Source organism: Triplophysa dalaica, chromosome 3 (assembly GCF_015846415.1).
Source record: "Triplophysa dalaica isolate WHDGS20190420 chromosome 3, ASM1584641v1, whole genome shotgun sequence".
Classification (NCBI taxonomy): domain Eukaryota; kingdom Metazoa; phylum Chordata; class Actinopteri; order Cypriniformes; family Nemacheilidae; genus Triplophysa; species Triplophysa dalaica.
This window is the reverse complement of record NC_079544.1, coordinates 1,586,032-1,612,307: the sequence shown is the minus strand read 5'-3', so window position 1 is coordinate 1,612,307 and position 26,276 is coordinate 1,586,032. Positions and strand designations below refer to the sequence as shown.

The 26,276-nt window shown below is 40.4% G+C and overlaps 3 protein-coding genes across 4 annotated transcripts; all 3 read right to left on the bottom strand.

Annotated features, from left to right (window-relative positions):
• Positions 1 to 82: 82 nt before the first annotated feature.
• hnrnpc (heterogeneous nuclear ribonucleoprotein C) lies at positions 83 to 4,873 on the bottom strand. Of its 2 annotated transcripts, XM_056742605.1 has the most exons (10): positions 4,733 to 4,844; positions 4,537 to 4,656; positions 3,941 to 4,086; positions 2,834 to 3,099; positions 2,488 to 2,560; positions 2,324 to 2,374; positions 2,067 to 2,233; positions 1,791 to 1,904; positions 1,488 to 1,621; positions 83 to 759 (listed from the first exon to the last, which is right to left on the bottom strand). In XM_056742605.1, the coding sequence occupies exons 3-10, from the start codon at positions 3,943 to 3,945 to the stop codon at positions 643 to 645; spliced, it is 927 nt and encodes a 308-aa protein (XP_056598583.1). In that variant the 5' UTR covers positions 3,946 to 4,086; positions 4,537 to 4,656; positions 4,733 to 4,844; the 3' UTR covers positions 83 to 642. The 2 variants fall into 2 exon arrangements, with proteins under 2 accessions (XP_056598583.1, XP_056598582.1); XM_056742604.1 differs by lacking the exon at positions 4,537 to 4,656 and having other exon boundaries at positions 4,733 to 4,873.
• Positions 4,874 to 6,029: 1,156 nt separating this feature from the next.
• Positions 6,030 to 9,496, bottom strand: LOC130417216 (piggyBac transposable element-derived protein 4-like). The gene is made up of 2 exons (XM_056742576.1): positions 6,994 to 9,496; positions 6,030 to 6,895 (listed from the first exon to the last, which is right to left on the bottom strand). The coding sequence occupies exons 1-2, from the start codon at positions 8,182 to 8,184 to the stop codon at positions 6,488 to 6,490; spliced, it is 1,599 nt and encodes a 532-aa protein (XP_056598554.1). The 5' UTR covers positions 8,185 to 9,496; the 3' UTR covers positions 6,030 to 6,487.
• Positions 9,497 to 11,847: 2,351 nt separating this feature from the next.
• Positions 11,848 to 25,889, bottom strand: dcaf8 (DDB1 and CUL4 associated factor 8). The gene is made up of 13 exons (XM_056742566.1): positions 25,646 to 25,889; positions 23,140 to 23,195; positions 20,933 to 21,004; positions 19,507 to 20,150; positions 18,911 to 19,051; positions 17,416 to 17,510; positions 16,121 to 16,231; positions 15,899 to 16,029; positions 15,707 to 15,814; positions 15,383 to 15,513; positions 14,137 to 14,256; positions 13,938 to 14,054; positions 11,848 to 13,835 (listed from the first exon to the last, which is right to left on the bottom strand). The coding sequence occupies exons 2-13, from the start codon at positions 23,174 to 23,176 to the stop codon at positions 13,725 to 13,727; spliced, it is 1,818 nt and encodes a 605-aa protein (XP_056598544.1). The 5' UTR covers positions 23,177 to 23,195; positions 25,646 to 25,889; the 3' UTR covers positions 11,848 to 13,724.
• Positions 25,890 to 26,276: the final 387 nt, after the last annotated feature.

Sequence of the window (26,276 nt, the reverse complement as noted above, 5' to 3'; positions counted from 1 at the left end):
TTGTTAAAACACATTTACTAAGTTAATCTACATTACCAATTTCAAATGACAATTAGCGAAAAACACTTCAACACCACAAATATTTATTTTAATATTTTATTGAAATTCTCCTGTAATTATTCTGAAACTGTAATATAAAAAGACAGGTACATACAAACATAGACATTTCCTTGGAGCTTCTTGACTCTCTGTAACAGAGAAGCTACTTCAGTTTCCTTTCTTAAAATACACATTTTAGTTTTGTACACAGAAAACAAAAATCCTATGTGTCAGGGCATACAGGGAACAAGCCAGTCTCACGCGGAGAATGAAAACGCACAATCTATCTGCTAGTAAGAAATACAACATGTGTGTGTGTGTGTGTGTGCCACAACCAGAGTAAATACACACAAAACAACCTTCTCATATTCATAATATAATCAGAGAACGTACGGTTATCTGTTGTTTTTCTTCATAATAGTTCAGGGACACTTTCAAAGCCTGAAATGACGCCATGCTAGCATTAAAATAAACGTAAATGTAGTGTCAGATACATCACGGGCGCATCTACATTTCAAATGTACAAATCTTTTAAAGACCGGCTTCAACCTTTCTAAACAACTGAAAGGGCGTGTGTATGGTGTCCACCGTGTATAAAACACTCTACGAGTCGTCGCCGTTAATGCTGTCGCCATCGTCCTCCCCTTCCTCGTGCTCTCCCTCCTCTTCCTCCTCGTGCTCTCCCTCCTCTTCTTCATTATCTCCATCCAGACTTTTGACCTGAGGGGGGGTGGTTTTAAGCAAAGGTGAAGTTTAAACCCTCTCACTTAAATGAAAGATACACACAACACTCAAACTTTGAATTCTTGTAATCAAACAGTTCTGGGGCACCATTCACTCCCATATTAGGAAAAATGGCTTTGTGCTGTTGAACACACAAGAAGATATTTTGAACCATGTAGGGCAGCAAACAGTTCTGGGGCACTTTTGACTACCATTGTATTTTTTCCTACTATGGTGGCTGAGGAGAGTTTGTTCACACGCATTCTTCCAATCAGAACATATCAATTTATACAGATTTTGAACAACTTGAGAGCAAGTAAATGACAGAATTTTCAGTTTTGGGAGAACTATCCCTGGTGCTGTGTGTAATATTTTGCGTGATCTACAGAAATGCACTATAATATGCATAACTATGTCTTCATTATGTCAGGTATTTATACATCTTTGATGTTTTTATTACCTAGATTGAGCTGTCCCCTTGCATGGAACACTCCATGTTGTTTCTACAGTAGCCCAAAACGGAAAACTGCGCAATGGAGCGCATATCATAAACATGTTATCTCCTTCAGCTAAGATGCAAAGACATGACATCTAAGTGCCGTGTCAGCCACCGTAGTGCTACGTAAAGGAGTAATGGAGTAGGCCGTTTGTTGCAATTCACACCTCACCGCTAGATGCCGCTAAAATTCGGGACCTTAACCATAATCTTTCTCCTCTCTTCTCACCTCTTCCTCCTCTTCCAATAGATCTCTCTCCTCGTCAGAGTCGTTGATCTCTTGCTCCTCCCTCTCTCTATCCTTCTTCATGGAATGCTGCAGGGAAGAAGCCTCCGCCATATCCGCCTTCATGGTTTTCCCATCTGATGCATAAAACACAAGTGTAAACACAAAGCCGCAGACGGCACTACAGTACATCACATCTCTGCCAGTGAATGACGTTTCTTGAAATCGCACCACAGTCATTTGTTTGGATCTTTCGGTGAACAATAATGTTACCGCCAACTATACCAGAGTAGCAAAACATCCCACCTGATTTCTTGCCGTGGTCTTTTTCCATCCTGTCCAGACTCTCTAGAAGGTAGTCGACCTTGTGTTTGATTTGAGCAAGCTCTCGCTTAATAGTTTGAAGGTCATCCGATTTCACTGAAGTGAAAAAAAAGCCTGTTCAAATTCACAATACCTAACGACATCTGTTAAGTGTTTTATTGACTTTCTAACAACATTAGAACAAACATAACATGAGGTTTAAACATCATCTATTAACTAAATCAAACAATACAATACTAGATGCAGAGCAGAACTGACGGGCTCGAGAGGAAGACCGCTGACTGCTCTTGGATGAGGAGGACAGGCTGGACTTCCGGCGGCTGGTTCCTCCGCTCATAGTGACCCGTGGACGCTTGGAAGGGATGACGGCGCGGGACAGAGGAGGAGGAGGCGGTGGAGGCACACGGGACGGGTACGAATACATCCTGTCAGCCCAAGATGATTAAAAGAAGTTATCCCTCAACGCTTCTTACAACACTACCGAAGCAGCTTTGATAAACCAGTAGCGATCTCACCTGTCGTAGTAATCTCTCTGGAAATCGTAATCCAGCTCGAAAGTAGAACTGCTGTGGAGAGATTACCACGGACATGTTCAGCATTCGAGAACATTTACAGATGTTAAAATGTAAAGGTGGAAACAGCTTAAAAATAATACGCCGTGTGAAAATGGCACACTAACCTGTACATATCTCCGGCAGATCGCTTTGTTGTTTTTGACCGGTGTGGTTTGGGCTCCCCTGCCAAGTTAATATCTGTTGGAAAGAAACATTTGCAGTTTAATTTTTTTTTGCATTTCTCTACAATAAAACAAGTATAAAAAAATGTTACGCTATTAACTTTTCAATTGTCTATTTGTCCAGAAGGCAACAACACTTTCTTTCGAGCTTTAAGTATTGTCGAATTTAGAAATTGTCATTTTAAATGCTAGAACTGAACCCGCAAGCGTCGCTGAATATGACCGTTTATATACCATACGTGAAAAACGACAACATCTGCGGTTATGGGATCCGTTTTAGCGGACTCACCAAGCACCTGTCCAACTATCATGCGTCCGTCCTCTCCCGTCACAGCGGTCCGTGCGTTCCTCTCATTGGCAAACTGGACGAAGGCGTAGCCCTTGTGTACAGAGCAGCCAACGATCTTGCCGTATTTGCTAAAAATGGCTTCCACGTCGGCCTTGGTGACCAGCATCGTGTTAAGGTTCCCAATAAAGACCCTTGAGTTCAGGGACCGAGGGTCTGTCTTATTGGTCACGTTGCCGGACATGAGTTGACTGGTGCTGGGGGAGTGACTGTGAAGGACAGAGATAAATAAGCATCCACAGAGAAAGCTAATCTTCAGTATTATTTGATTGGTTAACAGTCAAAAGAAACGTTAAATTAGTCTAAAACAGAACACGAAGGCATAGCTTTCCTTTGCGGACGCATAGGCATGGGCCAAATACCGGTTCAAGGTATACAGAGGTTTCGAATAGTCAAGGTTTCAAAACCACTAACATTTTCTATAATACCGTTTCTAAGGTATGAGCGGTGTTTACCCACACAAAAAAATTAAGTCACGTAATGCAATGTTTGATGTTTAGGCTTTATATATAGGCTATGACAAAAATATTTGTTGTGAAGAGTAATGTAATTCAAAGGCTTTATTTTTACATGACATACATGTTCAATGAATGTTAGTTAAAAATATAATGTATTTTTGTCCACTTGAAAAGTGGTTTGTAAAACCTTTTAAAATAACACATTTTATTGCTTGCTAAAGGTTATCGTACCGTCAAACTCTCATACCGACCCATGCCTATCCGCACTACAGATGTTCAGCACGCTAAAATGTAGCGAAGACGCTGGATTGTGAAATTTCATTTCAACTATAATATTTCCAACCAGTCCGACTTTATGACGTTTGTACACAGCTGATGTGACGTCACATTCTCCCTATTTGCGGACGAAAAATCCACTCTTATTCATGGTCACTGCGCAGACCGATCGGCGTGTCACATCTCTCGCTCTCGCGGTACTTCGACGTCACACGCCGAACGGTGCGCGAGGCGCCGCATGAAGTCTAAACACACCTTTATGAACACACAGGAAAGATGCACGACATTAGACAAGGAAATATGGCGGTTAACTCACTCCATAGCGTCAGCGCAGGCAGTCGTCTGTCGTTTTGTCACTGGGGCTTGTGGTTAATGCGAGCAGGCTGAGGTTTAGAGTGCCCTCAGCCAAAACTATAATTCCCAATATCAGCCCAGCAATGAGCGCCACTTCCACCAGTTACACTGAGGCAACAAAAACACACCTCATTACTGGACATGATTAGTTTGCTTTATTTCAATACTTTTGCAAAAGGTGCCGGTGGTGATCTGTGAGGGGACCGCTGGAAAAATAATCAAGTCAGACAATGCAAAGGAGAACGAGACCGATGCGAAGTCAAAGGGCAAAACGGTCTGCCGATAAACCACCTCGCCGATTTAAAACAGTCGAGCCCTTAAAAGGATGCAAAATGAAAAACAAAAACAGGTCTGAAAGTAAAAAAAAAAAGACTTGCGATTTGGGTTTTACTGATGGGGAAAAAGCAAAACATAGCAACGATGCAAAACATACGACTTCTGCTCGTGTCCGCAAAATAAGCAGAAATCTCGACGACCAACACAATCGATTGCAGTTTATGACTTAACGCAGCGCCGTTTCTGTAATAAAAACGTTTGCTGTGCTACGACTCAACCCACGTGCAGAGATGAGATGATGGAATATGCTGGAAAATCCTCTAAGCAGACAAAGAGGACAAACCCGCTGCCCGAGCTCCGCTTTGGGGCCTAGGCGGTGTCAAGGATGCAGGAGAAGGAATCCTTCACAAAAACGCAGGAAAAATATGCAGAAGGTTATCTTGCAGAAACAAAATCTCGAATAAAAAAATCTACTCACCAAAGTCTAAAACGAACAATTTAGGAAGGATCGAGAATCTTATTGACAGGCTGCAAAAAGGCGAATGTGAAGTCAAAGCGAGCAGTCGATCGGCTACAACATAAAAACTAACGACACGCTTTTCAAGTTAAAAGTCGTCGGTTCGTTCGCTGTCTTATATTTGTTGCACGCGCCGTGTTTTGGGGACAACCCCTTGACGCACACATTTAAAGAGTTATTTACGGTATATTCATTAAAATGGGGTGAGTGGTTATAATTAATTACATTTATTGTGAATATGTAAATTATTGAGGGCTTGTATTTTAAATCAATCATAAAAGCAGTCGTGCGCTCTTAATACATTACGTAGGGTGACGCTGAGTAAAACGAACCTAAAAACAATTTAATCAAATCGTACTATTTTGCCATATAGTCATTTAGTATTTATAATATTTAAAAAAACATATATATAAATACAGTCATATAATACATCGTTATTTTATGTGGGAAAGCGACATGCATTTATATTTACGAAATTTCCATTGAAAGGTTTTACATATCTCCTTTTTGTTCTCTTTAAATATAGCAACGACATACTTTAGTTATAAATTGGATATTTATTGAAAAACATTAAAATCCTAAGAACAAGATTGTCAAATATTTGTGCATTTTTTCGCTTTGTTCTGTTCCTTTTTTGGCATTATGTCTTTTTTTACCTATATAATAATACTATTTATATTTTAAAATAGCATAATGATTTATGTTCTTTGCTTTTGTTTTACAGTTTTGCCGTATTAAACCATAGGACTCCTATAGTTTATTTGTCAACTACCCATACATGATTATATTATTTATATTTTTAATATGATATAATGTTATGATGAATTGGCACACTGGGAAGTACATTAAAAGCACTCTATTGTATCTATTCTATCAACCTTTTAGGAAATCAATCAAGCAAATTGTATTGTATGATCCAAGGTTATTTTAGTTTACTAAAATTAAGGCTTTGAAAACTTTCTATTCATTAAAATCAAACAAAATATTGACCTTAAAATTATTGGAAAACTTAACTAAAGGAAAATTTTAAATGTTGACTCAGAAATAAACTGAATTAAGTTTACAGCAGGAAAATTATAATAATAAACAAAAACTAAGAAAAATCATATAAAACAACATTAAAAATAAACCAATAAATATAAAAGGACAAAAGCAAATATAAAAATTGCTCAAATATATCATATATAAAAAATATTTTAAAATATTAATAAAATTAAAATCAAAACATATAGATATAAATCTAATATGCTCCTAATAATCATTTTAAATACAAGACAGTATTTTTAATCAAAAATACCAAAACATTTAAACAGAAACACTTTGTGTCTATTGGTTGCGCACTTTGCATTGATTTTTCAAAGAAACACTATGACAACAAATGACATTTACAATGTTTGTGAATGAGCTAAATTTGTTTTAAACAATATAATAGTTTCCCAGTTTTCATGATTTGAAATGGTCTTTAATTCACAGTTACACATAAGTGCCTGAAAAGCTTAACACAATTGACATGGTTTGATATCTTGAAAACAAATCTGAATAGTTTTTATACAAAACATACCATAAATTCTGTGAAGGTAATGTAGGGACCCACACTTGTATACATCCTGACTTCTACCTCTTATATAAAATCAAGCTGCAAGTAACCATCAGGCATACTGAGAGATTGTGCATCTCAAGCACTTCCTACACATTAGGTACTAAACAAACATGCGGTCATTTGCACGAGTAGCAGTGAGGTGTAATGACGGCATGTACTTTGCAAATGTACGCGTTACAATTCTGGCACACAGTTCTTGTTTTATTCCGTGCACAGACCCTGCACCTCTTCCTTTTAGACTTTGAAGGGGTAGAATTGGCATCGGGGGGCTTAACGGCTGCCTGTTCCTTCACCGTAGTGTCAGAAGAATATGTATAAGGACGTGGAACCGGCTTTTGTTTCTCCATTTGGGGAGACACCAGAGCTTTCCCCAGTTCTTCAAGAAAGGTCCTCCGCTTGGCCGAGTCCGGGTTCACTTCTGCCCACACCACAGAGGCGTTGGATGCAGAGACATCTAACATGGTAAAGAACAGCACGAGGGGCCAACGGCTTGTCTTCTGCTTACAACTGTAAGCGTTGATTGACTGCAACAAATAAGACAGAAGTTACAATTCACAAAAAACACAGCGTATTGTAGAATACACCAGACGAAGATGGCGAAGTAGATAAAAAAGTGAAATACCCGGTTAAGGTTGTCTACACCTCTTTTGTACCGATCGTAATCCAGGATCAAACTGGGCTTTTTGCTCACCTTGCTGCTTATACCTGCACTGCTGTGCCGCGTGCTCATCACAAGCACATTCTTGTATTTTCTTGGGATATACGACACGAGGGCGTGCGTCTGCGTGAAAGCAAACTTTGAGGACAAAATCCCTCTGCCTTTCGTATCCACCAGTTGAAGTGGGAGTTCGGGTTTGCTTTGTCTGACCATGCCGACCATCGTAAGGTTTCTCTTGAGTAGCTCCTTGCCAAGAGCATACGAGGTAAAAGAGCGGTCACACGTGACATTGTGTCCGCGGAGACCCTTCGTCACGTCAAGCACAACTCGCGCGTCTCCATTCTTTTCCGGTTTCCCGTCAGCAGCTTTGCCGCCGTCCAGCAGCACGTTCCACACGTAGCCCGACTTCGCATCACAAGCCACCCATAGTTTTATTCCACATCTGCCGGGTTTACGCAGTGAGCAATGCCTAAAAGGACAGTGACCTCTGAAGGGGACCAGCCACTCACCCACAGTGACCTCCGTGCCTGGATTGTACATGCACGGCAGAAGATCCACCCACTTGTCCCAAACGTCTCTTATCGGAGCGAGTGTGTCTTTTTGGAATCGGGCGCATGTTGTTTCGTGGTCATCAAAGCGGATGATTCGAGAGATGATTAGGAACCGATTAACTGGCATGACAGTCTGAAAAATTGTCCGACCTGTCCGGTCGTGCCATAAACTTTCGATGCGTTCATTCTTTGATCTGTACACGCCTGTCAAAATCATCAGGCCTATGAACGCTTGCAAGTCTATCCTGTCCAGAATTGTCCAGCTCTCCTTATGCACACGTCTTCCCTCCTTGTTGGTCATATGCAAGATGATGTTCTCAATACTGTTCGGCATAAACAGCTGAAAGCAGGACTTTATGTCTTTAGCGTGAGAGCTTGCGTACTTTGTGGGCCCTGGTTTTAACTTGAGTTTCTTTATGGATGAACCTGATTTTCTAATGAAGGGGGACGAGCACCACAACAATTTCCAGTCCTTTGACTGCAACAGTTCCTTATCCTCAGAAGAGTCCCCCGCTGTATCATTCGGTGGTTCCACAAGAGTTGTTTCAGGCCCTTCGTCCTCCATGTCCATCGATTCATATTGTACTCCGTTAAAGTCTGCCATCGAGTCAGTGTCACTTAAATCATTAAGATCTAAGTTCAGTTAAGGCTTTGCTCATTGTGATGCTACAGAATGAAAGAATAACGTTTGGGATGAAAAAACTAGCTGTCTGCCACTCAGGACTCGCACAGTGCCATTAATGTTATGAAATCACAACAAATACGTTTTCCCATCAATACGTGTATTTATTAAAACGACGGTCGGGATTGCGGTGCACGCTGCACGCAAAATCCTGCGGTTTAGTGAGATTTTTAACCACATGCGGATGTGTTACTACAGAACACCTGTAAAGCATCTCATTATTAAGACAAACATTACAAACATCGCGTCTGAGCACTTTCGCGTTCTCTTCTCATTTCTGCAGCAAAACTAGAGAGACGAGTCTCTGGCTGTGTCCAAAATAGACCCCATACCCTAATTCAATGCACTATTTGAGGGGACATCCATTTTTAGTGGTGTCCGAATTCATAGTGGACATTATTGAGTGCACTCATTTAATCTCACGATGCATCATAATGTACAGCCGATGAACAACACGCGCGGCTAGCTGCTAGCCATCATGATGCTCGCGCAGTCGAATGAATTCCCGCGTCTTGGCAAAAGATGGCGCCCGTGTACCTAGTGTCCGAATTTACTCACTCGTTTCACCCGCTCCATAAAGTTGACTAACTAATTAGGGACTAGTGAATGAGGGTATAGTGGGCGATTCCAGACGCAGCCCTTGTGAAGCCGGGCTGATGTTGATAATACACGCGGACATAATAAAAGCAGCATTTCAAAGTAAGGTCAGCTGTTGACAAAAATGCGTTTGGATCGAGGAGTGTTAGTGAATGTCTCCTTAGTTTTTTAAACATAACCGAAGGTTTGAGGCTAACGCGATAAGACGCGTTTTTATATCGGAAAATAGTATTAAATGAAAGTGACTTTCCACACACTTTCGGAATGTTACTGCAGTACTACAAGTAATTGTGATCTGTACTTCTTGTTATTTTGTGACCTGTATTTTGGAGGAATCTGACGGTAATTATTAGTCGTTTGGTCACATTAATAATGCATTTTGTTTTTTGCAGATTTAGCATATTTACGAATTAAATTTAAATTTGCAGTCTTGAAAAGTGGGTGAGAAATGATTTTGTGTAGTTTCATTACGTTGGACCTTAATCAGTGGTTCTCAAACTTTTTCGTTGTAAGACCCCTTTTGTGTAGCGTGCATCGCTTTACGCCCCCCCAAATTAAATCATATCATTTTAAACTTAGAATTTTAATTAAACCAAAAACAAATTCTGTTATACACTGCTTGAAAATCAATACGTTTGGTAGGACTGGGTAGGAGGACGAGGTGCAGACAATAAAGCTGACTCTGCATCTGTATAAGTCACACACACACGCACGCACGCACGCACGCACACACACACCATATTATTTGTATTGGCCTATTCAGTTTCTATCAGCTCCGCTTGCTGTCCAAAATCAAACATTTTCTCACACCTAAAACTCTAGAAATGGCTGTCCACGCTTTTGTTGCGTCTCGTTTAGATTACTGCAATTCAATATACTGCGGTATATCTAAGCGTCAAATTGCACGTCTTCAGTTAGTTCAAAATGCTGCGGCCAGACTCCTTTTAAAGTGTCGTAAACATGAACACATTAACCCAGTTCTCAAATCCCTACACAACATAGCCCCTGTCTACCTCTCTGAACTTCTTCATCTAAACATCCCATCCAGAAGCCTACGATCCTGTGACCGGACATTGTTGGTAGTCCCGCGAGTTAGGCTTAAACGTCGAGGTGAACGTGCTTTTGCAGTGGCAGGGCCTCGACTCTGGAATGCCCTCCTCTAGAGATTAGAACGGCCCCTTCTCTGTCTGTTTTTAAGTCTCGGCTAAAAACATATCTATTTTCCTTAGTGTATTGACTACTGTGATTTGGCCATTTAAAGTTTTTAATTCAGGTTGTTTTAAGCTGTTGACTACAATGATATAGCCAATGGGGTTGTGTTTAATTTGTGCATGGTCTGTTTTTGTATATGTATAATAAATGTTTTCTCCTGTAAAGCACTTTGGTCAGCCTGATGGCTGTTGTAAATGTGCTACATAAATAAAATGAACTTGAACTTAGTTTTCTTATTATGAAAAATGTAAATATCTATTTTGTAAACTCCGTATGGCCAATGGTTACTACAGACACGTTTTATTAAATTTTATATAATTTTTTTCTGGGGCATTTTATTCATGTTAAGAACGTCAAGTTTGACAGCATCGATCGTAGCAGCAGCACTGTCACTTCACAGAACACGCGGCACGGCAAACTAATTTTGTAATTTTTGAAGCGTGTAGATTACTTTTTGTTTTGCAAAGTTATCATCATGTGGCGAACACAGTAGATAAGACGTGTTTAGAGGCTTCAATCTTCGCGAAGTTTCGCGCTCAGGCTCACCGTGTTCGGCTGAGACGGGGACGGGGGGTGGGGGACGTGGGTGTGCAGCAGCCGCTGAATCTGTGTCTACGAGACATGATAACGTCCCGGAGACAGCAGAGATGTTATTATTGTTGGATGCAATCATAAATCAGTAATTATTTTACTAAGCTAGGCTAGCTAGATAAAAGCAGGTCATGTAGCAACAAAAATACGTTTTGGAATACAGGAATAGGGCAAGCTACCTTTCTTTATGAAAAACTGTGTGACATACTGTCGACTTTGGCGTTCTCTGTCTTCTCTTTCCTTCTTTTCTTTCCGTTTTTGATGCCCTGACTTCTGATGTGACATGCTTGCGTGTGTCACTGTCTGCGCTGCATCATAGTAAGTCCAATAAGCAAGAGACTCTACACTAGCACCGATCGTAGCTCGGAAAGGGCAGGTGGAATGAACCATTGTGAGAGGGAGGGGTGTGACTGAAACAGTAAATACATTATTTGTTTTTTAAATATTAAATCTATGGTCAAAACGGACAAAATACACATTTAGTGCACGAGGGGCCCTAGCACATTTAATGTATGTATAAAAAAGAGAAAAGATATAGGACAATAAAAAGGGGGTCTGCTGTTCTGGGCCCTAAATCTGCCTGGGCCCTTAGAATCGTCCTAACCTTCCACCCCTTTACGGCGCCCATGCGTTTGGTTGGTGTTCTTATTTTTCGGATGTTTGATTGCATAAAATTGATGATCAATTTCATATAATAGCACGAAATCTGTGACCCCCCTGGATCCATCTTGGGCCACCCCACTTTGAGAAACACTAACTAAAAAACGTAATTCTCAATAACCTTGATCTTTTTTCTAAAATTTGCCATCACATCAGACGACACAAGTGTGGTTTATTTGTCAACTACCCACGTCTAAAATCAGTCAGGTACAGAACTACAGTGCGGTTAACACACACCTTAAACAGCCTTTATAGGCAAAGTCTGTCTTTAGATAATTACACACTGTGCACCAACATACGTTGTTTGTGGAAATAAGTATTAAAGGGAAATAAATTATTTGTCAATATATTTCCTCTCTAAGCACAGGATCCACAACGTTGCAGGATGTCCGTTATACTCCAAAAGCAATAATTATACTTATATAAGTTGTATGATGGTCTAGAATGAGTTTCACAGGAAAAAAAATGTTTGTCTGTATGTGAACGAAGGCACTTGAAATAATAAAAAAGGCACCTGGTCAGAAACACAGAACATATTTTTTACTGCACAAATCGTACATGTTTTCAATTGAACAGAGAGAAACAATATCAGGCAGCGGTGGGATAAATAATAGGTCAAACTCCTTAAAGAAACCAACGCATGTGACAGGATGAACAGTTTGAGAAGACAAGTGAGACTGAAAAACAAACTGAAATTAATGCTCGAGTGAGAATTTGGGCTGAAAATTAATGTGAGGAAAAAAGGGAAAACACTGCACATAGGTGCATACTACATATATACATATGTATGCACATACGTGCAATGTTTTCCACTCACATGAAATATTTGTTTGAAACAATATCAAAACCAATTAAATTGAAAGAGTATGATGATTTTTACAAGTTTTTAATTAATATTTATATATCTATATATATAGATCTCTATATGTTTGTATATACATATAGTCATTATTGTCATAAGTTATTCTTCTCATACAAAAAGAGAAAAGCAGAGACTTTATTCCCCTCACAAAAGAAGAAGGGGAAAAAGAAATTGAAGCCTCTTACACCCGTACAAGTGCAACCCCACCCCTGCCATTCACCCGTTCTTTCAAACGAATCATTTTCTTCCTATGTGCAAGTCGCATCGACCCAACCGCGCTTGATCTTAACCAACTGCAAATTGAAAAACTGACAAGAACAGCCGCCATTTTTATGAAAAATGGGTTGCAGGGGCTTCAGCCTTCCCCTGCCAAACACAGAACGTCCCGCTACGCTTGACCCTCAACAGATAGTGAGGGGAAGATCTCCAGGATGACCATCCAAACAAAAAACAGAGGAAGAAACTTGGATTCGACCAATCAAAAGTCTCTCCTTTCCATTTCTACGGGACCGGGCTTAGAAGAAGGTGACAGTCCATGGAGACGATCATACTTTCGAAACTTCTTGAGGAACTCCATCTCCAAATCTCCAAGTGCAAATCCAAACCAAAAAAGCTGGTGTCAAATCTTTGTATTCCATTTGAAGTCCATATAAGAAGTTTGGGGAACCGCAGGGCGACAAAATTAGCAAAAGAAACGCGTTTAATCCAATAAGTACTGCATGCCCCCTAAGCGCACACTCAAAACTCAAAGCAGATCCCTGATTAAAGTGCACTCGGTATCACGGGAGAGAGCAACTGAGCTCTGGCTCATCTTCTGTGTCTTCAGGTGCAGCTAAGAGCATGATTGACCTCCAGAAGATTAGCTTCAGCAAATGCACGCGCACACACACGCAGGAGAAGAGAACAAAGACAAGACAGTAGTGGGCGGCCAGACGGCCGATGACAGTCTATCGATGCAATGGAAAGAGAAATCGCAGTCCAAAAAGAACAATACTCTCCTGTTGTTCATGCAGATCAGTGCGTTGGAGGAATCCATGAGCCCGGGAAAGGATGGTGCTGGTTTTTAGAATAAGTAACACTCATCATCGGCTCGGTAGTCTGTAATTCGTACTGCAACCGGACCTGGAAAAACCCCTCTTCACGTCTCCCTTTCTATTAGAGCAGAGAAGCCTGCTAAATATGGAAAATATTGTTCCTCATCTGTTACCGCAGCCAAGCGCTGCTTACGGGATCCATTTTATTTTGCTAAACATGGGAATGAAACGTGTTTGTGTTCGCATCAAATCAGTGGTTATTTGTGTGTGACAGCGTATCAAAAATATGAATCTTCAGATTATTTCTTCCCTCGACGACGATGATATTTGTGTGTGTGTGGAGCCAGATTTGAACAGCAGGTGTTTACGTCTCCCTCACACTGTGTGTTATAAGCTGCGTGTGTGTGTTTACTGCTGGCCCTTCAAGTGTCTTTTGTGTACCAGTGTGTTACTAGTATGTATGTGCTTATATCTATGGCAAAGAGCGTGTGTGTTTGTGTGTGTGCTCAGGAGGACATGCACTGCACATGGTCTGGCCCTCCATCTTCTTCATCAGAGGAATCCGGAGAGCTCCAAGATTCGTCCGTGTCACCCTCTCCACCTTCTCCTCGCCGGGTCTGTCAAAGGCAAAGAAACACAGAATGTGCATTATTAGTACGCATTAAAGTCCTTAAAGGGTAGATACACAGGTGTCTGTAAAATACTATGGTACGACTCACTCGCTGAGGTCTTCGGTTTCTCATATGTCTCATCAGGAACCAGAGGAGCTGTGTGTCATACTGGTCGCCGTGACGGACACTGTCTTCATCTCGCTCTCGCTTGTTCTTCTTCATCACCTGAGAAAGAGACAAATAAGAGTATTAAATTCCCTGTGCTATGTCGAATACAAGCATGAGATATCTGCTGTGGGTTACGCACGTCTTTAAGTTCCTTCAGGGTGGTGGGATTCTCAGCAGTGGGGGCCCACAGCTTCACATCATGATCCAGACCGCTCGTGGCCAAACCCGGGAGATGAGGGTGTGGCTCCAGACAGTTCACCTGAATAATGATGATGAATATAAAGAATAGCACTAAAGAAGATTGATGATCCTCATAGCCAATGTCGACACCTGGGATTGCATGACCACTTAACATCCAGAAAACTCATCAGTGGTTTTATGTGGAGTAAGGGATAATCCAAGGCTGCCCAAGAACCACCCGACATGAAGCAGAATCCTTTAAAATGTTTGATCATACAGGTGAAAATGATCGAATTGAATGTTTCAAACTGACAGGAACTACCCGTGCATTAAATGGTTTTAATGCACACATTCCATCCAATCAGATCGGAGTATTCAAACAGACCATGGTATAATGTTATGTCAACCATCTCAGATGTCAGCAGAAATGTCACAGACTGCGTATGATAGTCTTTGTGGATGCAAAGCAGAATTAAAGAAATGTACAGTTTTATAAATTTACAAAATCAAAAAAATGCTTAATATTTTATGTAAGGGATAATGTACAGGCAGCCGGTTGTTATCGTAGAAATAATCGCCGACCTTCCGCATGTAAAAGCCCTTTACTTTTGGTTTTAAGGTAAGAAACGGCGTTCTAACGTCACAAACAGGCTATTTGTTTGAATCATTTGTAAGTACAATGTCATATATGTTATTTAAAGACTTTCAAAATGATGTGCTGCAACTGGGTGACCGTGTTTATTCGTTTTGAGAGGTTGTTTTCTGGGAAAAACAAACCTCCAAATGTCACGTCTGGCCAATCAGAATCAAGCATTCTAACGAGCCGTGTAATAAATTGCAGTAAGGACAGTTCAGTACACACATCAAATTTATGTGACCATTGTGGGGTAAATACAGACCATTTGACAGAACGTAAACAACACTGTTCCAGAAGCACTTCCTGTTCCAGTTTTTAAAAACCCACAAGGACTAGAACTGAATCACAATGTTAAACGAACATCTTTAAAACCTGGAAGTGCTTCTGGACTAGTGTTCAGCAAAATAGTCGACACGTACACAAATTTCACAACCGTAACGAGATTCATGGACAAAAGAATGCTCCTTCTGCTGTACAGAACAAGCGCTACTGAAATCATGTGATTCATTAATAGCTGAAACGCACACAGTCGATCTGGCAGAAGAAGTAGGACGTAACGGCAGCTCACCACTCCTCCTCTGTCTCCCTCCATAAACTGCACCACACGCGCCGAATTCTTGTCCCACAGATAGATGTGTCCACAGTCACTGCCACTGACAACAAACTCACTGCAGGGCCCGTAAAAGTTGACTCCCTTCACTGAGAAAAAAGCAAGTGGAGATGGTAAGCATTATTGTTTGGATTCACATGACCCTGTGGCTCAAATAGCAACACCAAAGGCATGGGTTCGATCTTCCACAATTAACCCCATAAATGATGTAAGTGATCACAAGAGCTAGTCTTAAACAGTTCACAACACAAAACGATGTGCACCACCTTGAAATGCGTGTACCTGTGGCGTTGTTGCGGTGACCCTTGTATCTCCTGCAAAAATCTGCCCCATCGCTGTGACTGGAGTCAAACAGGTAAATGTCCTCATCGTTGTAACTTGCCAGCAGCTCTAAAACCACACACATTAAACGTTATTATAAACAAGTCAAGCGCAAACCACACAAGAGTCTCGATCTGACAGAGCGTGCGTTACCTGTGCCGTCGTGGCTGTACACTAAACACGTGATATTGGTTTTGGATTCGCTGGGCACCAAGTGGGAGGGACAGAATTTCTTCAGGACTCCGTTATTGTCGTTTTCATTGATCTTTCTCTGGTCGTAGATCCTGACACATCAGAAAGTAGGATTCAGTGAGCGCTGCACGTGTCAGTGTGACGACTCAACTGTAGAAACATCGGCGAAGTTGTTTGTCTCACCTGACATACTGGTCTCTGCCGCCCACAGCAAAGTGATGCGTGTTAGCTGGATTCACGTAGATGGTGTACAGCCCCACCTTCTTTTCACCCTCCTTCACCACCACCAGTTTACTAAAAGGTTTTAAGAAGAGAAAGTAAATGTTAATGCTCTTACACAAAAAAGATATCTATATCCAGCCTGAAGGGACAAATGCGTTCTACTGTTTTGTCGTGTCGCATCGTGTCCGATTTGTAGACACAGTGTAAGCTTGCATGCTACGCTTGGTTTATTTGCTGTCAGTTGGAAACAATAATTGAAATTGATTTCAACTATATCCTTCCTTTGTATCTCTACTGTTATAGCTTTGTAGACTCCAGTATTCTCAAAAGGTTTGCAAAATTTATCTTTACACTTATTGTCCTATCACGTGAATCGGCCTTGCATAGTGCTACACCACACAGAGGATCTGTAAATCCATACTGCTCTCCAAAAACACGCAGTAAATACTGAACACCACTTAAAAAACAATCAAAACATGATCAAAAATGACAAAACAATATATATTATGTTCCATGATGTAATCAATGAGATTGGTCTCGAAAGTGCGTTTTCACAAGATTCTGTCTTTTCTATCGTGACAGAATCCGTTTTGTTTTTCAGTAATACCTTGTTCCACTTTTAATGTTATTTTTGGCCCCGTTTCCATTTTCATAGCTCAGTAACGAGAAAAATGGTGAGGAATATCACACGCGTTCATTGGAAAATACGGGCTAAATGATTTGTGACATAACAGCTACAGCTTATTAAGCGAACGTCTTTCCACATTTACATTTTTTTCATTAAGCAAGTCTACACTTATCCTTTAATGTGGGACTCGGCAGCATTTAGCATTTTACCTTAAGAACCGATATAAAATATACAAAGGTATGTTTCCACAAGGGAATAGAATTAAGGGTAAACTTGTCATGAAAAAGATAAAAGAGTTTTAATATCATAATAATAAATTGTTAGCAATGTTCAACAATTAAGGATGAGTCGTGTTGGTTTTTTAAGCGATCAGCTTTGACATTTCATTTTTGTGTAGCGGGGGCAGTGTAAAGCCATTGTTGAGCTGAATTCCCATATTTCTCGGATTTGTATTCAAACACTGAATTAAAAGCACTCTTCAGGTGTTTAATAGCATAAAGGCAGTGACAGAAGCTCCAACTGACTCATGTGGCTCTTTCTAGTATCGTTCACAAGCTTTTCTTCATTTCTCTGGCAATCTCAGGGCTGTTTGTGACATGCGAGTGATGTGACCTAGCTCTCCACTCACTTGGCAGGTCTGTCCAGACGCAGGTCAATGCCGAACACCACCGCGTCCTCACCCGCGGAGAGAAAAGACCAGGGGGAGTCTGGCTCCAGCGCCAGCTGAGAAAACAACAAACACACCACAAAACTCTTTCATTGTCATCTCTTGTCTCGTGCACTTACTATTCACTCCTGTCCTTCCCAAAAACTTTTATTATGCGATTAATCGCAATTAATCGTTTGACAGCCCTATTTTTTTGTTTGTCACAGAAGTGTTAGCAAATATCTAACCAATATAAAAGGATTTCAGTAACTGAAAAGATAAATATAATGTTAACTTTGTGAAAGCCCACATCAGGAGATGTATGTTTGTAAGCTTGCATGCTTCCGCACTTTAAATGTGTGAGCGCTTTGAATTCGAATGGTTGATTTTTATTCGATGTCAATGTTCATCATTTATATAAGCTGGTATTCAGCTGTAAGTGATTCTAGTGATACTGTTCCTGTTTCATTAAGATGATGTATTTCACATCATTATGAGCCCAGTGTTTATCTTTACAATAACTGTTACCATTCTCTTTGTGATTGGGGTCATGACAAATCCAGTCCCCTGTGTGAACGTGTCCGCTTAGGACCCAGCGTGGCTAAAAGAACTTCTAATGGGTACTCACTTTAGCGCCTGATTGCAATCATTACACAAAATAACATTACGATTTATGTCGATAGTACTTTGTTAAAGGTGGGGTGCGACGGTGTTTCATGCAATCTGACATCTCATGATTGACATGGTCAACTTGTCAAAAACAAGTTGGACGTATGATGTAGTATTTCTATGCTCGGAAGTCCGCTTCGTAACAAATTTTCTTAGTTTTAGTAGATTGGACAATTCTACTGGAAAATCCCGCCCACGCTTCAACCCGCGAGAGCAAGATGAAAGAGCATGCCCACATGTTAACTCTGGAGAGCGAGAGAAGGAGCATGCGCACACGTCAACCAACTGGAGCAAGAGAGAGAGAGCACTGCGTTCACAAAGTTTAGCTGTATTTGTTCTTTCACCGTATATAATGTATATTCAATGAATATAAAAAAACGGTTACTATATAACGCTGGATTTTCAGATCGTTTGAATCTGATAGATGAGGCGGTAAGTGAAACTGGGTCAAATGTCTGTGTTTTGTTGGCAATGAGTGCGCACAGGCTTTAACTCCACAAAACCCCAATGTTGTAGTTATTTACTAAAACCATGGTAATTTAAACCCAGAAATACTGGCGTGTTACATCAAGCTTGACAAAAAAGCGTCCTATTTGATTTCCAGTGAATTTAGCCCGCAAGAAGCTAACGCAGCTTCTGTTAGCCATAGAACAACATATCGAGATAACAATTTTGTGATCAGGCATTACAACTACCTTCTAGATTGGGTCTTAAGCGGAAACAATTTGCATAGGGGCAGAATTTTTCTTGACCGCTTATCTTAACAGTCTTAACAGCCATCATCTGTGATGTTTTGTGATTATTTTACCTTATGGGCTGCACCTTTGTGTTGAGCCACTCTTTTGGTGTTCTTACAGCACTGTGTGGCAGAGAGCTCAGCCACTCTGATCTGTCCGTCTCTGGCACACATGGCCAGCGTGGAGTCACCGCTGTGTGGAAGAAACTTCGCCTGGGGAAAGAATGAAGAGAATCTAGCATTGATTACAATTATAATTTTTTTAAACATAGTAGGAACAAATAACAAAATGTACTATTCATTTTAGTATTGGATGTGCGTGTATATATATGTTTCAACATTTATATTAAAGCTAACATGTATATGAAATATATTTATTATTTTATTAAATAAACAAATATAAATAATATGTAATTATAATATTGGTTTTATGAGTCAGCATTTATTTTTATGAATATTATTCTTTAAAAAATGTGCATGCTATACTACAGTGTAATGAAAAAATCTTTTTAAATAGACTATAATTAATGATAAAAAGAATCGAATTTAACAATAATAAGGAGGGGTAGAATTTGACTTTTGTTCATTAGACCATCCATTAATAAACACTGATAAAATGCATTTAAACTTCTTTTGCAAGGCTGAGATCATGTGCAGTGTTTCTTCACCTGAAAGACGTTGCTCTTATGACCGCTGTCAAACTCAAGCTCTGCCTTTCTGCGAGCCCAGTCCCAGATGACCACGCGGAGGTCGTCACTGCCGGATGCCAGGCGAGTGCCGGAAGGGTTAAAGTGTAGGGTGTTCACGCAGCCCGTGTGTCTCTCCAGACGACCCTGCAGCTCTAGCCTCTGCACCAGACCCCGCGCGCCACAAACCTTCCTCACAAACTGCTGCGAGTTGTGGCCGATCTCTCGAGCGCGCAGCGAGGGGACGGCACACCAGGAAGGGCGACTCAGGTCAAGCAGGTCAGCTCCCAGCCAAGCCTCAATGGCTTCTTCATCTTCTTCAACGTTGTCCTCCTCGTCCTCTTCTTCGTCTTCGTCGTCATCATCATCTGAACTAGAAGAGTGGCGCGTGGCTCCCCCGCTGGGCCGGTTCCTCTTCCTGGCGGATCTTCTTCCTTCATCTTTCCCCCTCTCGGTCTGCCCTCCTCCTTCACTCTCTCGCTTTCCATCTTCTGTGAGGGAGAACAGTCCACTGCCGTCCATGCTGTCCGTGTCCTCTTCTTCACCCGGCCCCTTCTTCTGCTCGGAGTCTGCCATTGGCCGGTCTTGAGCCCCCTCGCTTCCCTCGGGGGCCGAACTTAAATTGACTGTTGAGAGAAAACTTGAACAATTGCTGGAGCACTGCTCATTTACTTTGTGTCAAGGTGACTAAATTCTAAATCATATGATGAACGTACAGGAGGATGCAGTGTTTGGAGATATTTAAGAAAAAATAACCGTGAAAGGATGAGACGGAACTTAAAATATATAAACACAAAACAATGCGCTTAAATTATTATAGAATTTTTTCTACAAAAAAGTGACAAGAGATAAAAAATGTAATGAATTTATTTTCATGTATAGGTTGGGATCACTTGTTCATTCTTTATCATTTTTTTTCTACATTTCGGCAGAATATTAGATTATTCAGATTCAATTCCATCAAAACTATGGAATAACACAACTTGTGTACATTTAAACATTATTCCCATCTATGATAAATAACTTGTACTAATAAAAAACATTTTTATTATAAATTAAATGATAAATTCTGTTATAGTTTACCATATTCAAAACAGTCACCCTTTGCCTGGAATTTGTAAAAATGACCTCTTTTTATTCATTTGATCAAGCATCTTCTTAAAGTCTCACTCTGAGAAGGTTTTTAAACAGTTTTGAAGAACTTCACGTCTACTCTGTGCTTTTATCAGCTGTTATCATCCTAATAATGGATCCAGAACATCCATCTCAAAAACTTCAACAATTTTAGTTTTGCAGCGCAAGAATTGAATACGTCATAAGAAACAATGCAAAAATTAAGATCATTAGAAACGTTTCAGTGAAATGACCATCAAATTGTTTGACTTAAAAATTGCGGTTCAGACAGTACCTGACTCAGGAGGAGACTGGGAGTCCCTCGCTGCAGATGCATCTCCCTCTCCAGGCTCCGTCGCATCAGGACCTGGTATAGAAGCGAGCCAGGTTTGAAACATGATGGCAAAAGCATTAAATCAGCAATTTCATGCATTTTTCAACCTTAAGATTAAAAATATATACAGTCCAGCCCGAAATTATTCATACCCCTGGCAAATTCTGACTTAAAGTTACTTTTATTCAACCAGCAAGTTTTTTTTGGACCGGAAATAACACAGGCTTCTCCCAAAAGATAATAAGACGATGTACAAGAAGCATCATTGTGGAAAAAATATTTCTCAGCTTTTATTTACATTTGAACAAAAAGTGGCATGTCCAAAATTATTCATACCCTTTGCAAACTGTCGCAGTATATGGGATAGTCCAAAGTTCTATACCATTCCAAATAGTCAAAGCTGTTCTAAAGCATCCTAATTACCCTGATTCATCTGGAACAGCTGTTTTAATCAACTCAACTGGTGAAAAACAGAAGCTCTCTGCTGTTGGTTTGTGGACAGTCATGGCTAAGACAAAGGAGCTCACTGAGGACCTGCGGCTGTGCATTGTGGCTGCTCACAAATCAGGAAAGGGCTATAAGACCATATCAAATGTTTTCAAGTTCCAGTGGCTACAGTGCAAAGTATTATTAAAAAATACAAGACGTTCCGCACTGTGAAAAATCTCGGAGTACGTGGTCGGAAGCCAAAAGTGACACCTGTGCAGGCCAGGAGGATAGTGAGAGAGGTAAAAAAGAATCCAAGGATCACTACTAAGGCCATCCTGATGAATCTGGGCTCTGCTGGTGGCAACATCTCAAGGCAGACAGTCCAACGTCCGTTGGACTGTCACACCGCTGGGTTCTACGGACGCAGACCAAGGAGGACACCACTTCTCCAGATAAGGCACACAAAAGCCCGCTTGGCCTATGCAAATGCTCATCTGGACAAAGAAGAAGACTTCTGGTCTTCTGTTTTATGGTCCGATGAAACAAAGATTGAATTGTTTGGCCACAATGATGTAGCCTTTATTTGGCGTAAAAAAGGAGAAGCCTACAACCCTAAGAACACCATCCCCACTGTCAAACATGGTGGTGGGAATCTAATGTTTTGGGGGTGTTTTTCAGCCGGTGGACCAGGGAACCTAATCACAGTAAACGGCACCATGAAAAAGGAGCAATACATCAGAATTCTCAACAACAACATCAGGCAGTCTGCAGAGAAACTAGGCCTTGGGCACCAGTGGACATTTCAGCACGACAACGACCCAAAACATACGGCAAAAGTGGTGAAGAAATGGTTAGTAGACAAAGACATCAACGTTTTGCAGTGGCCCAGCCATAGTCCTGACTTAAATCCAATAGAGAATCTATGGAGGGAACTAAAGATCAGGGTGATGGCAAGGAGACCCTCCAACCTGAAAGAGTTGGAGCTCATCGCTAAAGATGAATGGGCAAAAATACCAGTGGAGACATGCAAAAAGCTGGTCAGCAATTATAGGAAGCGTTTGATTGCTGTAGTCAATAAAGGCTTTTCTATTGATTATTGAGAAGGGTATGAATAATTTTGGACATGCCACTTTTTGTTAAAATGTAAATAAAAGCTGAGAATTTTTTTTTCCCACAATGATGCTTCTTGTACATTGTCTTATTATCTTTTGAGAGAAGCCTGTGTTATTTCCGGTCCAAAAAAACTTGCTGGTTGAATAAAAGTAACTTTAAATCAGAATTTGCCAGGGGTATGAATAATTTCGGGCTGGACTGTATATATATACATTTTTAACAAAGGTGTTCACCATACGGATAGGACCAATATCAAAACATAGTTTCAGAACTATTTTATATTATAAAAGGAGCCATCCCGTCTCCATTTGTTGGGCATTATTGCTTCTGGTCGGCAGATTTGAATTCACAGAAATCCTAAGTATGTTGTCTCTCAAACACATCCTTATATCCATCATGCATGTTTATTCCCCTCTTTTAAAACAAAGAACTTGTGTGTAGCCTGATGTTTTTCTGATGTCTGATCATGTCGTGTTTGGTAAAATAAAAACAAATTCAATATATTGGTAATAATGAACTTCTCTGAGAATGAATATTTCAAACTTTGACTGTGTCATATCTATGACGCTGGAATTATCCGAATAGTTAATGTGTGAAACAGTGTAATCAATATAACAAAGTCTTACCATTTGGGATGCTTGATTGTCCTTCTGTATCACTCATTCTGACTGTCTCTGAGACCCTGGAATGACAGAAATACAAAAGAGTTTACTTGAACAACATTATATATTGGTAAGAAAAACTCAACCACAGATTTATTATATCAAATGTGTTTTAACCATAATAATAATAATTCATTACATTTTATATAGCGATATTCTGCCTGGGCACTCAAAGGCTTTTACATGGAAAGAGGGAATCTCCTCAACCACCACCAATAACCATGTTTAAAGCAGACTGATATTTGTATTAGGAAAATGAGAAGACACATTAAAACAATACTGGCATCTTGATAAAGGTGTTGACCTCCACCCTATTGAAAAAAACAGCATGTGCTTGTTTAGGTATGATTTGATGCTGTTTTGTGCTGGTTTAAGATGGTCATGTGCTGGTTCCTCACCAGCTTAAACCAGCATATGTTGGGTTAGGTATATTTTGATGCTGGTTTAAGATGGTCATGTCCTGGTTCATCACCAGTTTAAACAAGCTCAGGACCATCTTAAACCAGCTAACGAGCAGCACATGACCAGATAAGGACTAGCACATGACCATTTTAAACCAGCATATGCTGGGTTAGGTATGTATTGATGCTAGTTTAAACGGGTTGTGTGCTGGTTCCTCACCTGCTTAAACCAGCTCTTAAACCAGCATATGCTGGGTTAGGTATGTTTTGATGCTGGTTTGTGCTGGTTTAATCTGGTCATGTGCTGGTTCCTCTTCATCTTAAACCAGCTAAGGACCAGCACATGGCCAGCTTTAACCAGCATATGTTGGGTTAGGGATGTTTTGATGCTGGTCTGTGCTGGTTTAAACTGGTCATGTGCTGGTTCCTCACAAATTTAAACCAGCTCTTAAACCAGCATATGTTGGATTAGGTATGTTTTGATGCTGGTTTGTGCTGGTTTAATATGGTTCCTCTTCATCTTAAACCAGCTAAGGACCAGCACATGACCAGCTTTAACCAGCACATGCTGGGTTAGGTATGTTTTGATGCTGGTTTAATCTGGTTGTGTGCTGGTTCCGCACCAGTTTAAACCATCTCTTAAACCAGCATATGCTGTGTTAGGTATGTTTTGATGCTGGTTTGTGCTGGTTTAATCTGGTCATGTGCTGGTTCCTCTTCATCTTAAACCAGCTAAGGACCATCACATGGCCAGCTTTAACCAGCATATGTTGGGTTAGGGATGTTTTGATGCTGGTTTAAACTGGTCATGTGCTGGTTCCTCACCATTTTAAACCAGCTCTTAAACCAACATATGTTGGATTAGGTATGTTTTGATGCTGGTTTAATCTGGTTGTGTGCTGGTTCCTCACCAGTTTAAACCAGCTCTTTAACCAGCATATGCTGGGATAGGTATGTTTGGATGCTGGTTTGTGCTGGTTTAAGATGGTTCCTCTTCATCTTAAACCAGCTAAGGACCAGCACATGACCAGCTTTAACCAGCATATGCTGGATTAGGTATGTTTTGATGCTGGTTTAATCTGGTTGTGTGCTGGTTCCTCACCAGTTTAAACCAGCTCTTAAACCAGCATATGCTGTGTTAGGTATGTTTTGATGCTGGTTTAAAAAATATACACTAACCCTTTCTTTCAACAGGTAGTGGTCTAGCTTTTGTTGAAACCAGTAACTTTGTATTGGCACCTAATGTATTATGGCTCCTGTATGAACTATCGCTTATTGCTCTTAAACTCTTTGTAAATTACTTTGGATAAAAGCGTCTGCTAGATGTCAAAATGTAAATGTAAACGGGTCACGTGCTGGTTCCTCACCATCTTAAACCAGCTAAGGACCAGCACATGACCATCTTAAACCAGCATATGCTGGGCTAGGTATGTTTTGATACTGGTTTTAGCTGGTCATGTGCTGGTTCCTCACCATCTTAAGGCCAGTTTAAACCACCTAAGGACCAGCACGTGACCATCTTAAACCAGCATATGCTGTTTTCTTTCAAAGTATGAGAGCTCTTAAAAGTTTGTAAAACAAGTGTTTTTATTGAATCGCTGACACTGTAAACACTTGCTCCTAATTGTATTAGCCAGACATTACCTTGTACAGTAGCAACTGAGTCTGGCAGCAAACGAGCCCTAGATAGCTGTTTGGCACTGTACCTTGTACACAACAACTTGGCAGTGCGCAGTGAACTGACTGCGACTAGCTAGTGTGCTAACTGATCTTAGCGTTGCTTTTCTGACATTAACGTTAGCATGCTCAAAACACAAAAGATCGTGGACAGTTGTGCAATCGCATACGGCTGCGTTGTTTGATGCAAGTTGTGTCTTTTTCGAGAATAAAAGAGAAATATATCCCGAAGATCGCAAAGTAACGACACAGAAAACATCGTGTTATGAGTCGTGCTTGACAAGCACGCGGCGTCGATAACTGATCTCACGTTTCTGTAAGTTCAGACGGAAGCTGACAACATGTAAACACTGATCGACGAGAGAAGATGGAGAGCACAGTGTGAACGTTACCTCTGCTACAGGCCCAAAGTGTCCGCACTTCTTAATCTCTGCGCAGATTTACTCTTCAGTCTCGAGCGTGAACTCGGGGCATTAGTGAGACGTGTCCTGTGATCCCTCACCGGCCATCCAAAAAAACCCCCCCCGCAGTTTACGGTCACGTTTGTGGTCGTGCTGCAGTGTTTATGTTTTGACGGACCTGCTTCGTTAAGGCTTCTATTTTTTTCTTTCTCTTTCCTTTTTTCTGTTTCTTTTTCCGGCGAGACGCTCATTCACCGGAAGTGAGTCTGAATGCACAAACAAAGCGCCTCTTATTAAAATCATAAAATTGTACTATAACTGCTGATGATTATGGCCCATTAAAATAATAATAAATAACAACATTAAGTATAGATGATGTGTATACAAATACGTGTTATAATAATAATCGTATTAAGAGTCCTAAGACTAAAAATAAACAACGACAATTATTCTACTACTACTACTATTAAACATTTAAACATTATTTATATATTTTGATTTAATATTTACATTAAATCAAATATACATTTAATATGTTTAGTATTTACTCTATATTTTAAATCAAATAAATTAATAATTATACATATAATATTATTAGTCAATTATTAACACAATAATAGTT

Coding starts and splice junctions, on each gene's coding strand:
- hnrnpc (XM_056742604.1), bottom strand. Junction 2,375..2,487: donor TCTGCCGGAGATATGTACAG/GTTAGTGTGCCA, acceptor ATCTCTCCACAG/CAGTTCTACTTTCGAGCTGG. Junction 2,234..2,323: donor CAGAGAGATTACTACGACAG/GTGAGATCGCTA, acceptor TTGGGCTGACAG/GATGTATTCGTACCCGTCCC.
- LOC130417216 (XM_056742576.1), bottom strand. CDS start 8,184: ATGGCAGACTTTAACGGAGTACAATATGAATCGATGGACATGGAGGAC. Junction 6,896..6,993: donor GTGTAGACAACCTTAACCGG/GTATTTCACTTT, acceptor TATTTGTTGCAG/TCAATCAACGCTTACAGTTG.
- dcaf8 (XM_056742566.1), bottom strand. CDS start 23,176: ATGAGTGATACAGAAGGACAATCAAGCATCCCAAATG. Junction 17,511..18,910: donor ACAAAGGTGCAGCCCATAAG/GTAAAATAATCA, acceptor TTGTTTTCTCAG/CTGGCGCTGGAGCCAGACTC. Junction 16,030..16,120: donor GGCAGAGACCAGTATGTCAG/GTGAGACAAACA, acceptor CTGATGTGTCAG/GATCTACGACCAGAGAAAGA.